Source organism: Biomphalaria glabrata, chromosome 18 (genome assembly GCF_947242115.1).
Source record: "Biomphalaria glabrata chromosome 18, xgBioGlab47.1, whole genome shotgun sequence".
NCBI classification, from domain to species: domain Eukaryota; kingdom Metazoa; phylum Mollusca; class Gastropoda; family Planorbidae; genus Biomphalaria; species Biomphalaria glabrata.
In genome coordinates, this window is record NC_074728.1 from 23,424,602 (window position 1) to 23,441,592 (window position 16,991).

A 16,991-nucleotide genomic window follows, 5' to 3' on the forward strand; every position below is an offset into this window, starting at 1 on the left:
CAAACAAAATATGTTACAAACAAAATATGCTACAAACAAAATATGCTACAAACAAAATATGTTACAAACAAAATATGTTACAAACAAAACATCTTACAAACAAAACATCTTACAAACAAAACATCTTACAAACAAAACATGCTACAAACAAAACATGTTACAAACAAAACATGTTACAAACAAAACATGTTACAAACAAAACATGCTAGAAACAAAACATCTTACAAACAAAACACGTTACAAACAAAACATCTTACAAACAAAACATCTTACAAACAAAACATGTTACAAACAAAACATCTTACAAATATTCAAAGATGAAAACTGGCATTTTGTCCTGACCCTTTGAATTGAAAACAAAAAGTGTTCCTTTCCTTCCTGTTAGGTATCTCCACGTTTGGTAAACATTTTGTCCTGGCCTACCCAGGCTACAACACACCGCTGCCTAACGCCGTCAACTTGCGTCTTCTGCTCTATACATACAACGTTGAAGAGTTTTATGTAAGTACTCTAACAGCTCTTATAAAACATTTTTTTTTCTTCTAGTACTTACCAACTATGTTGTTATTTATATCGGAACACACTAGAATGTAACTCACTCTGTTGTGGTTAAAGTTTTAGAAAGTTAACCCATGGCTGTCTGATCCCGTGGTGTGCGCTTCGCATTGCCGTGGTATTAAAAAAAGTTATGCATGTTTTTTGATGCCCTAGCAGAGTTGAATAAAATGAACATTAACATCCTTAATATTAGGATTTACAATGATATGACGCTAGCCAAAAGGGAGTTAACATATTTTTTACCCGTTGCAATCATTTTAATCTTAACGAGAGTAATTGAAACCCTCTTTTTAACCCCAACATTTAAGAACAGCATCTAGATGTTGATAAACGATGGTGCCCCACTAAATTTAACATCTAACAAACAAAGCTTATACAAAAGTATGACGAATTAAAAAAAAAAAAGTTTACGCCTAAAAAAGAACTATATGAGAGTCAGACTCTAATACCGCTACTCATTGATCAGGGAAAAATGAAATACACCAAGATACCTGTGTGTAGTCGCTGAGTGAACTCTTTATGTTGTCTGTTGTATTTATGTGTATTTTTCTGTTGGTGTTGTCTTTATATGAGAAACGAGTCCTTGTAATCACAACAAATTTCCGTAAGGATCAATAAAGCAGTCTTAGTCTTAGTCTTAGTATTGAATTAAAAAAACAAACATTTCACAATGTTCTCATCAATATTTCCCTGGTGGTGGATGGGGGAAAGTAGGGGGTGGGGGGTGCAATCATCATCTACAACAGCATCTTGCAAATTCCAATCCCCAGGTCACTGTTAGCAGACGTGGGTCAGACTGGGAGGACCAGGCAGACTTCCTCATCTCAAGTGGGCAACATTACACTGTATACGAGGAGAACGATTTCGTTGGGTAAGTCCGTTACTTGGTGTACGTGTACAAAAATAAAACACCAATTTTACCAGACACATAATTTGTACAAAGCTTAAATCAACTCAATCTGTCTGTCTGGTAAAAAGGCTTGTACACGTTTTTTCTACCAAACCCATTCTCAAATCAAGCTGAAACTTTGCTCATTGTTTCTTGCACCTGACAAAACGAGAATCTTTTTTTTATGTGTTTAATTAACTATTGGTAATTAATTATTTTGTTTGGTATCTTGAACAAGGGAAAGAAATTGTATTTGACTTTACAGGTGGTTGAATTACTCCCCTTTATACATTGTAGAGAGAAAAGTTTCAAACTAACAATAGATAACTTTAAAACCTTCTATTTTCATTAGCACTTCCCTGGCACAGTGGTTAGTGTATTTACTACAAAAGGCTGAGGACGTTTTAGCACTCAAGTTCGAATTCCGGTCGTTTATCTTTTTTTTAAATGAATTTAAAAAAGCGATCACCCAGATACCCCCTACTTTCTCCCCAAACCCTTTCCAGCTGGTCCAGACAAATGATAGAATCATATCGTATTGCAAAAAGTAAAAAAAAAATGAAAATTCGCTTACCAACTACAATTGGTAATAATATTTCTAATCGCACATATGTATTATTGTTAGTCTAGATCTATTACAAAATTAATTACAAGACTGATCCACACTAATTGATAAAACTATTTTTTAATATAAGCTTTTTTAAAAGTATTTGTATGATATTCTTGTTTGCAAAATTATATCAGCGCTGTGCTGTCTGTATGTCTTTTAGTCTGTATCAAGTCACACATATAATTCTAGGATTGAAACCTATCATTGTTAAGGTTCGAACCTATCGCACAAACTCGATGGACCAACACCCTGAAAGCAGCTTACACTTTCTCGTGCCTCGTCTACGCCTTCATTCCAAAGCTGTACAACATTGTGGCCTATTTTCAGGCCGTCCCAGTCGAGGGCTGGGGAAGACGTTACACAGTCATAACACCAAGGTAGGCCAATGAAGGACCGTTAGGAAGTGTATGGACGTGTTTCTGGTGGAATCACGAGGAAAGTAGGGCGGGTGTTTTGGTGGTGTGGGCTGAAGAGTTTCTGGTGTAACCATGAGTCTGATGAGACCATGAGTCTGATGAAACCACGAGTCTGATGTAACCATGATTCTAATGTAACCATGCGTTAGCTGTAACCATGAGTCTGATGTAACCGTGAGTCTGATGTAACCATGAGTCTGATGTAACCATGAGTCTGATGTAACCATGAGTCTCATGTAACCATGCGTTAGCTGTAACCATGAGTCTGTAGTAATCATGATTCTTATGTAACGATGAGCCTGATGTAACCATGAGTCTGATGTAACCATGCGTTAGCTGTAACCATGAGTCTGTAGTAATCATGATTCTTATGTAACTATGAGTCTGAAGTAACCACTAGAAAAGTTGGGTGAATGTTTTGATTGTATAGACTGAAAAGTTTCTGATGTAACCATGAGTCTGATGTAACCATAATGAAAGTAGGGTGGTGGTTATTGTTGTCTAGACTGAAGATTTTCTTATGTAGCCATGACTCTGATGTAATTATGACGAAATTAGGGTGAATGTTTTGGTTGCGTTGGCTGAGGAGTTTCTGATGTAACCATGAGTCTGATGTAACCATGAGTCTGATGTAACCATGAGTCTGATGTAACCATGCGTTAGCTGCAACCATGAGTCTTATGTAATTATGATTCTTATGTAACGATGAGTCTGATGTAACCACTAGAAAAGTTGGGTGAATGTTTTGATTGTATAGACTGAATAGTTTCTGATGTAACCATGAGTCTGATGTAACCATAATGAAAGTAGGGCAGATACTTTGGTTCTAATGTCTGAGGAGTTCCTGATGTAATCATGAGTCTGAGGTAACCATGATGAAAGTAGGGTGGTGGTTATTGTTGTCTAGACTGAAGATTTTTTTATGAATCCATGACTCTGATGTAACCACTAGGAAAGTAGGGCAGATGTTGTGGTTGTGCAGGCCGAAGAGTTTCTAATGTAACCATGACTCTGATGTAATTATGACGAAAAAAGGGTGAATGTTTTGGTTGCGTTGGCTGAGGAGTTTCTGATGTAACCGTGAGTCTGATGTAATCATGACGAAAAAGGGTGAATGTTTTGGTTGCGTTGGCTGAGGAGTTTCTGATGTAACCATGAGTCTGATGTAATTATGACGAAAAAAGGGTGAATGTTTTGGTTGCGTTGGCTGAGGAGTTTCTGATGTAACCATGAGTCTGATGTAATTATGACTAAAGTAGGGTGAATGTTTTGGTTGCGTTGGCTGAGGAGTTCTGATGAAACCGTGAGTCTGATGTAGCCATGAGTCTGATGTAATTATGACGAAAGTAGGGTGAATGTTTTGGTTGCGTTGGCTGAAGAGTTTCTGATGTAACCATGAGTCTGATGTAATTATGACGAAAAAAGGGTGAATGTTTTGGTTGCGTTGGCTGAGGAGTTTCTGATGTAACCTTGAGTCTGATGTAATTACGACGAAAGGGTGAATGTTTTGGTTGCGTTGGCTGAGGAGTTTCTGATATAACCATGAGTCTGATGTAGCCATGAGTCTGATGTAACTATGAGTCTGATGTAACTATGAGTCTGATGTAACCATGAGTCTGATGTAACCATGAGTCTGATGTAACCATGACTCTGATGTAATTATGAAGATAGAATAGGTGCTATCTTTGTGTTGGCTAAAGAGTTTCTCACGTGACCTGCTCATTAATTAATTCAATGATAATTTTTCATACATAAATAACGAATGTTTTTAAGAATTTAAATCCACTAAATTTTCTTTTTATTTCTGTTTCTTTTGTCAAATCTGGCAACAGTTTCAGGCCGTCAATTCAGATAGTCAATGGGCCTATGAATCAGTCCATTACACTATATCCCAACGAAGCTGGCAAAACAGAACTCACTAAATATTTCAAAGATAGAGATGGATATTTTAAACATTCATTCGTTTTTCATTTAGACAGGTAAGTTTTGTTTGCTTTTTTTCAAAAAAAAAATGCTATTAGTACATTATTACAACTGTTCATCTTAGCAGTAAAACTATAAATAGCAACTGTTGTGCACTTAATTAGCACTGCAGAAATCACACTTTCCGAGGTAGCCCAGGGTTTGAAAGTACGAGTAAACACAACAGTTTTATACAACAACGGCTTGTAAAAGCTTCGAACATTGAACTCCCAATTATGGGTAGCCAAGCCAAGTCAAGAAGAAGAATTTAAACAACTTTCTTCTCATCATGATTGTCACTACTTATAATGTGACATTTGATTGTGCTTATTAAAGAGTCTACTATGCAGTAATTGAAGATGCCTTCCTTCGCTTGAACTGCTGCACTACTTGTTGTCGCGTATGTCTACTCTAATTAGTACAGCGCAACAAAATATTAAAATTCATTAAGTACTTGATTAGCAGACAGTACGTTTATTGACTATAAAATGAAATGCAAAATATATTGGCAAGTCCAGCCATCAAGAAATACAAGTTTCATCTCACAAAACTCCATGATAACATTCAATAAAATATACTAAGTACACTAATGATTTATACAGTTCACATTTAACGTCTAGATACTTCTAAGAACATGGTGACTACTCCTTCTAACCATGTGGTCAACTCTCAAAACGAGACTCTTTACCCATAATTCCCAACTAGGTCTCACTCTCCACGTGAAACACCATAGACATAATATAAGTGTACTCCATGCTTCCCTACTTGTTCATGTCACTATATACCGAACAATGATGTGACAATGAAATAACATTCAGGTAGCAAAAGATATATTTGTGAAAAAAAAAATCAACCTACTTTGCAGTTGTCTCTAATTTGGCCTGCTCTCTTTACCGTTCCCCCCCCCCCCCCACCCTGTAGAGATAATTTTTTGGCCAGTATTAGGCCTCTCGATAATGTTCACAGCTTTGAAAGACATGGTCATCATTTTCTGCTAACTCTTTACAAGGGCATATTTCACTGGTCCTGACTGTTAGCTTCTGAAAGATACGTTGTCTCATTCTGTTGTGTCCGTTTTTAAGACAACAACTTATAGGTCGATTGTGTTAAGATCATATGTGACATGCACCATTTACATGAATATGCGGTTAATTTGAATGTATCTTAATACTAGATTAACTTTGTGGAACCTCAAATTCAATCTCTGTCATTTTGCTACATAATTTAATACTTTTTAATTTATTCAAGCTCTTTAATAATGTCACTCATAAAAGTAACCTGAACGAGGTTACAAAGTTTGTGTGGGAATGCAAACTCAGTATTGGTCCCTGAAGTGGTCCATCCAGGCAGGGTAAAAAAGCAGGTTTCAATATTTTCAGAAAGAATATGTGAATGAAATTCTATCAAACGCAAATGACAGAGACGAATGGAGAAAGATAGTTGACAGATCCTGTGTGGTGCCCCAACCGTGAAAGTGAAAGAGAAGTTCGATGTGAACCCGGCTTAACTGATATCATATAATAATTATCTAATTTATCTAATTCCTCTGTCAAGTGTTAATCTCTTATTCAAAGCCTACAGAAAAATAAACATATCTGTAAAAACAAACTACTCTTCCTTAAGTTCTGTGTACTGCTATCATGGTGTAACGTTACGGTTCCCGCGATAATATGAAAAAAAAACTACTTATTAATAATTGTTTTAAATTATGTTCCACTTATATGCATTCGCCTTAATCCCAATAAATTCATTACGGTTCTGGTTAAAATTTAGAAAGAAAAGGTTTAAACTAAAGTTTAGCATTTTCAGTCGGTTTGCAGATAGTGTAACGCCTCTTATATTTGTATGTTAACAAATGTGCCGTGTGGCCAGCAACCATCAAGGACAGATTTCTGACAAAAGTTCGAAACCCATACCCTCACGACCAAACAGAATTTTTTTTTTTTTTTGGGGGGGGGGGTCTAATATTATCTGACTTATGTCTTTGCGTTTATGGGTCTAATATTATCTGACTTATGTCTTTGCGTTTATGTGTCTAATATTATCTGACTTATGTCTTTGTGTTCATGGGTCTAATATTATCTGACTTATGCCTTTGCGTTTATGGGTCTAATATTATCTGACTTATGTCTTTGTGTTTATGGGTCTAATATTATCAGACTTATGTCTTTGTGTTTATGGGTCTAATATTATCTGACTTGTGTTTTTGTGTTTATTTCAAAGTGAGGAGGCATTAAGCATTCAGCTTTGCACCGGAGAATTACTGCATAACACATTAACAGGTAGGTGCAATGCCTTTTGTTATCAAGTTGTGTGACTTGTTGATTACCAGATGTTGCCTACGAATCTAGGTGTTTTCCTGACAAAATAGCGAGGACAACGAAGCAACGGCTAAATAGCGAGTATAAAATAACGCCAACAAAATAGCGCGGACAAAATAGTGCAGTCCAAAATAACGCGAACTAATAGCGCCGATAAAATAGCGCAAAAAGAGCAAGACGCTTTAACGCGGTCTTATATATGGTGTGTATAAAAGTACTGGATTTTTATTAAGTGAAGGTCTTGTTGACCTTCGATGAAGTCCAGTAGGGCGTAGGCGCCATTATCCCGTTGATGGTTAGAAAGGCTTTTATCCAACCACCAGGCCTGGACATGGGGCTCTTCACCCCTATCCTGTCTGAGGGCTCCCAACGGTAGGCGGCCATATCGGTTGACTGGGCAAAACCGGGCCGTGCCGTCTACACAGCGCACCGTCCCCGGTCCTGGACCCCACTCGCTATAAGTGGTCGAGAACAGTGCTGACTGCGGGGGGCTTGTCTCATATTCCTATACTGTAACCGCCACTATTCCGTGCAGGGATCGCCACTCCAGCTAACGGGACACTGATGACGACCCCCTTTGTGGAACGGCGTGGCGGACTTTTTGGACTGGGTTGTAGGTTACTTGTTCCATCCCCACCCCGAGTGAGATAAAAAACAAAAACAAAAGCGCACCCAGGGAGACCTGCTAGAAGACCTGGTTCGCTACTCGTTCTTAGCCTGTCCAGATCCGCCTCTGGACGTTTTCACCGGAGGGCCACGCTGAGGCGACGGGTAGCTGGAATATCCTCCGGGGTCTTGTTGACAGACCGAGATACAACCCTGGCTTGATGAAGCAATACTGATAATACCTTGATATATTCATTTATTCGCGGGCGTATTACTATGCAACGCTAGGAGTCCAACCAAGACCAACAGTTAAAGAAGGCCTGTGATCTGAAACGTCACAATCTGTGATGGAGAGAAAAAAAAAAGCTTTTTGGTGCGCATTTTTTAGCCACGTAGAATCAATTTTAAAATTAAATTCTGTCCAAATAGTGTAAATAACATGTCAGTTAGGTTTGCTAAATACCGTATACTTACTTAAAAAAAAATAATTAAAGTTTACCCTTCAGACCTTGCGAATTAGGGGCAGATGATGTTAAGGTCATCTGTTTCTATGGCCAACGGTTAACGAGCGGTGTGTCTTGTGGCCAGCACAACTTTCCCCAACTAAAGTCAGGTACCCATTAGAGTTGGGTGGACTCAGGGGCGCCCTAAAAATCCATCATTCAAAATCCCAGCTTTCACCGAGATTCGAACCCACGACCCCAGGTTCTGAAGCCAAGCGCTTAACCATTCTGCCACCGCGCCCTCTACACTTACTTAAGTTAAAAATAAATTTCCACGTTTATTGTGTACGCTTTTAGGGACTCACCTTCAGGCGAATGATGTATTTGGGGTGATCTCAGGGAACTGTTTCGACTACGCCTCTGATACAAGAGCATCCAAACCTGAATGTGTTCCTGACATAGCTCTTGGTAAGTTCAGCTCAAAGTGCATATTAGTTCTTGGCATGTTCAGATAAAAGTGCACATTAGTTCTTGGTAAGTTCAGCTCAAAGTGCACATTAGTTCTTGGTAAGTTCAGCACAAAGTGCACATTAGTTCTTGGTATGTTCAGATAAAAGTGCACATTAGTTCTTGGTATGTTCAGATAAAAGTGCATATTAGTTCTTGGTATGTTCAGATAAAAGTGCATATTAGTTCTTGGTATGTTCAGATAAAAAATCATATTAGTTCTTGGTATGTTCAGATAAAAATACACATTAGTTCTTGGTATGTTCAGCTAAAAGTGCACATTAGTTCTTGGCATGTTCAGCTAAAAGTGCACATTAGTTCTTGGTATGTTCAGCTAAAAGCGCACATTAGTTCTTGGTATGTTCAGCTAAAAGTGCAGATTAGTTCTTGGTATGTTCAGCTAAAAGTGCACATTAGTTCTTGGTATGTTCAGCTAAAAGTGCGTATTAGTACTATTACTATTAGTGCGAGGCTATTAACGCAGATTTGTTAACCAGAAGGTAATCATAGAACATGCCATTTCGATTCGTCCAGCTTGCAGGCACTGACCGAAGTCTTGACATGTCCTGTCTTTTACTGTTGTTTCCTGGACTATGATAGTAACCAGTCATCGCAATGTGTTGGTCATATAGCTGGTTAAAGCACATAGACTCAGTCATGAATGACGTATTACCATAATGGGCGTAGCCAGGATTTTATATATATGTATATGTATTTATTACAGCAAAAGTAAAGCCCCTCTTTCAGACATTGAGATCTATAGGGAAGATGATGTCATCTGTTTCTGCGGCCTATATCTAAAGAGAGTGTGGCCAGCACAATGATAAACCGCCTGTATTTTCTAAAATTAATGTCAGGTACACATTAAAGCTAGGTGGAGTCAGGGGTGCCCCTAAACATCCTGAAATTAAAAATCCCAGTCTTCACAAGGATTCGAACCCGGGACTCCCGCTTTACCGCTCAGCCCCCGCGCCTGTAAATATGCATACTCTACATTTATGCAATGAATGCTCATTTCAGCCGTTTTTTTTTTTCTTTTTTCGGGCGGTCCAAAGAAGCGTAGAAAATGTACTTTCTACAGGTAGTTGAATAACAATAAATACTCTTTCCAAGCCAACTGCTGAGAAAGGATGTATTTTGTAATTTGCTTAAACTATAAAACAGCGGCTCTCAACCTTTTAAGCTAGGCGACCCCTTTTAACTATCCGCCACTCTGCCGCGACCCCCTTTCCCTCTTCCCACATAACATACACAGCAATAGAAGAATACACTAAATACAATCCATATTTTCGATGGTCTTAGGCGACCCCTGAAAAATCGTCAGTCGGCCCCTCAAGGGGTCGCGAGTCACAGGTTGAGAACCCCTGCTATAAAAAGAAATAAATTTTAATTTGGCTTGAATACTAGAAAATATATATTTTGAACGGACTACAGGTCTTTGGGTATTCGTTCAAGAGTTTAATTAATGAATGTTCAGGAACAATTTACGCATCGTCTTCTAAATCTAGATCATTGGGAAATTTTTTAAGTCTAGTAGATGCAGGAGGAGCTCGTTAGCTATGTCTGGCTACCCACCTAGTAAATAGAAAACTCTGAATTCAAACCTCTACTGCCTTGCAGCTATACCCAATCATGGGAAAGGCTTCGGGAGTCAACCCTGAGGAAAAATCAGGAGCTGGCGACCCCAAGGCAGTTTGCAGCACCCAGTGCTACACCCTGGCAGAACCTTCTGCGCCGCTGATCCGAAACTGTATCGGCACTGCCGTTCCTTTGGATACATCAGCTGCGTGGAGAGGGGGGAACTGATCTGTGGATGACATCGTTCCGACCAAGCAAATTCGCAGGCATTCATCCCATTTCCTTGCGATGATCCATATTCGCTTCGCGACTGAATAAGGCCATATAGTTACGATTAGTTTATCTTATCATCTTATCTTAACACAGAAATGCAGTTGCCAGAGTCAGCCTTTGCTACCAGCTTCATCGTGGACCAGCCATTCAAATGGGCGGGAACTCTAGAAATTGTATTTAGTACTCCCACCCAGGTGACCATCCTTGGTCCGTCTTTAAACACAACATTTGTCAGCAATAGGTTTCACTATTCCAAGCGTGTGAGTAGACCCTTTACTAAACGCACAGGAATGCAAGACTTATTTTTTAAAGAATAGATTTAAAAAAAAATGTTCAAAATACTTTTTATAAAATATAGCTTATATTAAATGTAATTTTACCAATTAGTTTTGGATCAAAATCAAATGTGTAGATTAACAATACTAAATCTATGGAATTAAAAATATTTTTACTAATTTGATTTCGTAATGAGCAATTTTACCATGAATTCTAGCTCGAGAGTTCAAACCTAATCAAGACAATATACTAACCACTTTGCCAGCGAAGTGCTTATGAAAATGGAAATTTCATGTGTTCACTTTTTTTTCAATGCCTATGATGCTATCATTTGACTGGACCAGTTGGGAAAAGGGGGCATGGGTGAGAGTAGGAAGAGGGTATCATGCTGAATGTTACCATGAAATTCTAGCTCGAGAGCTCAAACCTCATCAAGACAATAGTGTGATAGTAAGTGTATGTGTTTTCAGTGGCTGGTAGTGCAGTGTGTGTGTGCCTGTGTATGAAATGACCAGTGGACCTTGAGTGTACATGGTTAAGGATGGCTGCCTGGTCGTGCGGTTTGCGTGCTGGACTGTCGTTCAGATTTATCGAGGGTCCAGGGTTCAAACCCTGCCAGCTCCCATCCCCCGTCGTCCTGCGGGAGGTTTGGACTAGGAAGTAATTATCTTCAACTCTGAAGGAACATCCGAAACACGTAAAACAAACAAACAAGTGAACAGCAGTGTGTCAGGACTGTGTGAAAAAGGAGGCCAGTCTAGAGAACAAGTGGCTGAAGTAAAGAACATAAATAGAGACTAATAAAATCATTGTGTTTATTGACGCTCATGTTGTTTTAGTCTATTATAAATATACTAACCACTTTGCCATCAAAGTGCTTATGAAAATGGAAATTTCGCACAAAGCTACCTATTGTTAGTTAAGAACTTATAAGCGACGACGTTTTTCTCTACACAAAATTTAAGGGGACTAAATCGTCTAAACCGCCACAACTATCAGGTACAATCTTTTTCCCCATGCTCGATACCAAACAAAATAGTTAATTTCCTAATTGTTTATTATTATTATTATTATTATTGATATTGATTCTTGCTTTGTCAAGTAAAAGAAATAATTGTGCGAAGTTTCCACTTGACCTGAGATTGGATGTGGGAGAAATAACGTGTACAAAAATTGTGCCAGACAGACAGACAGACAGACAGAGTAAGTTGATAGTAGGAGCTGTGTATAGCGCTCTTTCTATCTCAAGGGCTAGAGAAGTGTGTCTCAAACTGTGGGGGAGGTCCGAACTACTGACATTGGCTTGGGGAGAGTGGAGAATTGTTCAATTTATTTTTGAAAGAAATGTTGTCTAGTGTGTACCTGGTTTACTGGTTATTGGTTAATTGCCATATTTTTATCTTCCCCTTAAAGAAATTGAAGTTATTAAATTGAGATTGAAAAAAAAAAGTAAGCTTATATTGACTTTAGTTGTATCAATTAGTTTGAATCATTTATCTAGTTATATGTATGACATAAATAGGCGCAGCTCTAAAAGAAGACAATAATTTATATGTTCCTTGTCCATCCGTAGTTCCCAAAAAAGCCAATAATTTATAAGTTCCTAGCCCATCCGTAGTTCCCAAAAAAGCCAATAATTTAAATGTTCCTTGCTCACCCGCAGTTCCCGAATAAGCCAATAATTTATATGTTCCTTGTCCATTCTTAGTTCCCAAAGAAGTTCATAATTTATATGTTCCTTGTCCATCCGTAGTTCCCAAAGAAGCCAATAATTTAAATGTTCCTTGTCCATCCGTAGTTCCCAAAGAAGCCAATAATTTATATGTTCCTTGTCCATCCGTAGTTCCCAAAGAAGCCAATAATTTATATGTTCCGTGTCCATCCACAGTTCACACACAATATAGTTGGCCTTCACAGTGTTAAGGCGGACATGCCCATTCTGGTGGCTCTGTTGGCCAGTGGCGAGTGCACCAGCAAGGCAGTGGGAGAAATGTCTGTCAGCCTGTTTGTACCTACAGGATTATTTTTGGATACCTACTTCTGGGTGTAAGATACTTATTTCTTTTTTGGATACATACTACTGGGTGTAAGATACTTATTTCTTTTTGGATACATACTTCTGGGTGTAAGATACTTATTTCTTTTTGGATACTTACTTCTGGGTGTAAGATACTTATTTCTTTTTGGATACTTACTTCTGGGTGTAAGATACGTATTCCATTTTTGTATACTTACTTCTGGGTGTAAGATACTTATTTCTTTTTTGGATACATACTTCTTGGTGTAAGATACTTATTTCTTTTTGGATACTTACTTCTGGGTGTAAGATACGTATTCCATTTTTGGATACATACTTCTTGGTGTAAGATACTTATTTCTTTTTGGATACTTACTTCTGGGTGTAAGATACTTATTTCTTTTTGGATACTTACTTCTGGGTGTAAGATACTTATTTCTTTTTTGGATACATACTTCTTGGTGTAAGATACTTATTTCTTTATGGATACTTACTTCTGGGTGTAAGATACTTATTTCTTTTTGGATACATACTTCTTGGTGTAAGATACTTATTCCATTTTTGGATACATACTTCTTGGTGTAAGATACTTATTTCTTTTTGGATACTTACTTCTGGGTGTAAGATACTAACCTCTTGGTGTAAGATACTAACCTCTTGGTGTAAGATACTAACCTCTTGGTGTAAGATACTAACCTCTTGGTGTAAGATACTAACCTCTTGGTGTAAGATACTAACCTCTTGGTGTAAGATACTAACCTCTTGGTGTAAGATACATACCTCTGGGTGTAAGATACTTCCAGATGTAAGACGACTTGTTTTAATTACCGTCATAATAGAAAATATCTCTTTCTGAATTGTAATGATAGCTGCTTTGGTGTTAATGTTTTTATTTCATTAGATGTATGTTGTACTAACGTAGTCACTGAAATCGTTTATTTATTTTTTTTTTTGAAATATTTTATCTTTGTTTTTAATCAAGGTTTGTATAAACAATTAAATAAAAAGTAAGGACAAATAGATGGAGAGAGATGGAGAGAGAGAGAGACATAGAAGAGACAGGCAGAGAAAGAGAAAGAGAGAGAGAGAAGATAGAGAGAAGACAGAGACAGAGAGACAGATAAGAGACAGGCAGAGAGAGAGAAACAGAGAGAGAGAGAGAGAAAGAGATATGAGAGAGATAGAGGGAATAAAGAGAGAGACAGAGAGAGATAGAGAGACAGAGAAGAGACAGACAGACAGAGAGAGACAGACAGAGAGAGAGACAAAGAGAAAGAGATAGAAAGAGAATAAAGACAGACAGAGAGAGAGACAGAGAGAGAAGAGAGAGAGGACAGAGACAGACAGAAGGATATAGACAGACAGAGAGAGACAGAGAGAGAAAGAGATATGAGAGAGATAGAGAGAAGATAGAGAGAGATAGAGAGAGAATAAAGAGAGAGACAGAGAGCGACAGGGAGACAGAGAAGAGAGATAGAGAGATAGAGAAGAGACAGACAGAGAGACTGAGAGATAAAGAGATATGAGAGAGATAGAGAGAAGATAGAGAGAGAAAGAGATAGAGATAGAATAGAGAGAGAGACACAGAGAGAGACAGAGAGATAGAGAGACTTCTTCTTCTTGAAAATGTCAGGTAGAGTTGAGCCTTCGACTCTTAGAACTCTAAGCCAGCAAAAGTAAACAAAAGCTCTCTCACCGGCCTGAATGAGAACAGTGTTCTGTCTGACGGGTGGGTCAGACTCGCGGCAAGAGACCGCGTACACTAAGACCCCCGCCATATTCCTTTTCTAGACCAGGCTAACTGTGAGGGACACGTCATTTATGTAACGGCCCCTTGAGGAACACCGCCTGGATTGTGACAAGGTTGTGGGAGCTTTTTTACAACTCCGCACAGTGCAATGAGAATGCTCTCGCACCCCCTTAGGCACCCCCACGGGAGTCTTGTTTTGCTAACCTTTGGCCTAATCGTTTCCTCCTACAATCGTTTCCACCCGGGCGCCACTATGAGGCAGGGTAGCATGCCCGGGGAGATAGAGAGACAGAGAAGAGACAGACAGAGAGAGAGGTAGAGAGAGAGAAAGAGACAGACAGAGAGAGAGAGAGAGATGAGAGAGATAGAGACACTGAGAGAGATTAGAGAGAGAGAGAGAGAGAAGAGAGAGAGACAGAGAGAGAGATAGAGAGAGAGACACAGAGAGAGAGAAAGCATGAAGGAGGGCAAATGTTATGTTATAGATAGACGTTAAAACAAAAGATAACATAATTACGAGCTGGAGTGAGAGAGAGGCCAAAAAAAAAGAGAGAATGTGAGAGAGCATTAGAGTGTTCCCCATCTGTCCAACGAGCTAGCAATTCTTTTTCCAACAATGCTGTCGAATATCCAGAAAAATCGTTTCCAAGATTCGTAACCAACAAGGTTTTTGAGCACACCCAGACGGTTCTAGTCTCCACGAAGGTACGAGTTGAATATATGGCTCCTTTTGTCTCGAAAGGCAATGGATGCGCCCAAATGAGTCACTGGTTTTGAATAGCGGTATTATAAAAGAAAAAATTTTCTATTTCCTATAGAACTGAGGCCGAGTCAACATTTCAACACTATGTCTTTGTGATTTGTACAACTCTTCAACTTGAGGATATAAAATTGGACGGCATCCCGTTGCGTAGGTAAGAGTCACGTATATCCAGGATATTTTAAAATTGATTTTGTTCATAGGGGTCTTATGTTTAATAGTGTTCATGTCAAAATGTTTGTTTATAAGCTTTGGATGTTCCATCAAATTTGAAGATTTTTTTTTCATTTTTTAGCGGCCCCCCGAAAAGGGAATAAACGCAATTAGTTTTGTATGGTCTGTCATTCCGATTAATATGTAACGAACATTTAAACCAATGAAGTAAAACGTATTCAGTAGAATAACCCTTGACGTCACACTATTTAGAGGACGAAGCGGGCGAGGAGTTGAATGACTTCGGAGGTTTATTAAAATCATTATTGGTGTATATATATATCTATACAATCAGACACATAGACTTGCGACAAAATTACAATATATATTTTTTTTTGATATGCTGACCGACTAAATAGTAAATCACTTTTCATATCCGTAGCTTTTTTTTTTATTCTAATGTCTATTTCTCTAATGTCTATTTCTCTAATGTCTATTTCTCTAATGTCTATTTCTCTAATGTCTATTTCTCTAATGTCTATTTCTCTAATGTCTATTTCTCTAATGGTTATTTCTCTAATGTCTATTTCTCTAATGTCTATTTCTCTAATGTCTATTTCTCTAATATCTATTTCTCTAATGTCTATTTCTCTATTGTCTATTTCTCTAATGTCTATTTCTCTAATGTCTATTTCTCTAATGGTTATTTTTCTAATGTCTATTTCTCTAATGTCTATTTCTCTAATGTCTATTTCTCTATTGTCTATTTCTCTAATATCTATTTCTCTATTGTCTATTTCTCTATTGTCTATTTCTCTAATGGTTATTTTTCTAATGTCTATTATTATGTCTATTTCTCTAATGTCTATTTCTCTAATGTCTATTTCTCTAATGTCTATTTCTCTAATGTCTATTCTTATGTCTATTTCTCTAATGTCTATTTCTCTAATGTCTATTTCTCTAAAGACCTATTTTCACTTATTAAGAAACCTGCAGAGTTCATTTTATTTCTTTTGAGATAGACCTAGAAACATATCTCTCTCTCCACCTTCGCCACCACCTGTTGATGAGTACATGTCTAACAGCGTACACGTGAAACCAGGTCCACATCAGCTGTACGGTGTCAACGTCTTCCGATTTGCTGCCTATCTCTTTGGCCTAGACGAGACGCACTCCACTCTTGTAAATTTCTACATGATGCCAGCTGGCTTTGTGTCAAAACCAGGAGGACCGGTAGGAACACATTTTAGCGTCCCCTGTAAAGGGAAAGAGCAGCTATTAGTTTTGTGAAGTCTGTGTGTCCGTTTGTCTGCGTGTAAAATGCTTTATATGTTTCGCATGTTTCTTCAGGGCTTGCATTGTTATATAAGGCAAGCCCTAACCTAGAACCCTCAAGGAAGGATGAAGAGGGGGCGGCCCAGGAATACATTGCGCCGCGATTTGGAAGCAGATGCCAAGCAGATGGGCAAGACGTGGGGACAGTTGGAAAGGCTCCCCCAGCACCGAGATGCCTGGAGGAAGCTGGTTATTGGCCTATGCCCCAGAAGGGACCACAGGCAGAGATGAGAAGATGTTTCTTCAGGGTTGAAGATAATTAGCTTCCTAGTCCGAATCTCCAGCGCCACGATGAGCGATAGCAGTGGGCAGGGTGTGAACCTGGTACCATCATGAAATCCAAAGGACAGTCCAGCGTACCTCACGACCAGGAAGATATCTGTTTGTCAGGATTAGATCTCATCAACAAAATTTTTAAAAACGTTTTTTTTAAGATAAACCCTCCATTTGAAAGTTTTTAAGTTAGTGCAGGAGCGATTACTTTGTATTCTTAGCAACCAATTAATGATAACTAGACTCCGTCGAAAATGGTAAATT

At 38.4% G+C, this 16,991-nt stretch overlaps 1 protein-coding gene across 1 annotated transcript in view; it reads left to right on the forward strand.

Annotated features, from left to right (window-relative positions):
• LOC106080226 (uncharacterized) overlaps positions 1-16,991 on the forward strand; it is a 40,071-nt gene that overhangs the window by 347 nt on the left and 22,733 nt on the right. The window contains exons 2-11 of the mRNA XM_056017675.1: positions 386-501; positions 1,329-1,429; positions 2,270-2,434; positions 4,306-4,452; positions 6,659-6,717; positions 8,163-8,273; positions 10,257-10,423; positions 12,328-12,485; positions 15,025-15,120; positions 16,142-16,352. Of these exons, the coding sequence (XP_055873650.1) occupies positions 386-501; positions 1,329-1,429; positions 2,270-2,434; positions 4,306-4,452; positions 6,659-6,717; positions 8,163-8,273; positions 10,257-10,423; positions 12,328-12,485; positions 15,025-15,120; positions 16,142-16,352 (1,331 nt within the window). The remainder of the gene's footprint in view (positions 1-385; positions 502-1,328; positions 1,430-2,269; positions 2,435-4,305; positions 4,453-6,658; positions 6,718-8,162; positions 8,274-10,256; positions 10,424-12,327; positions 12,486-15,024; positions 15,121-16,141; positions 16,353-16,991) is intronic.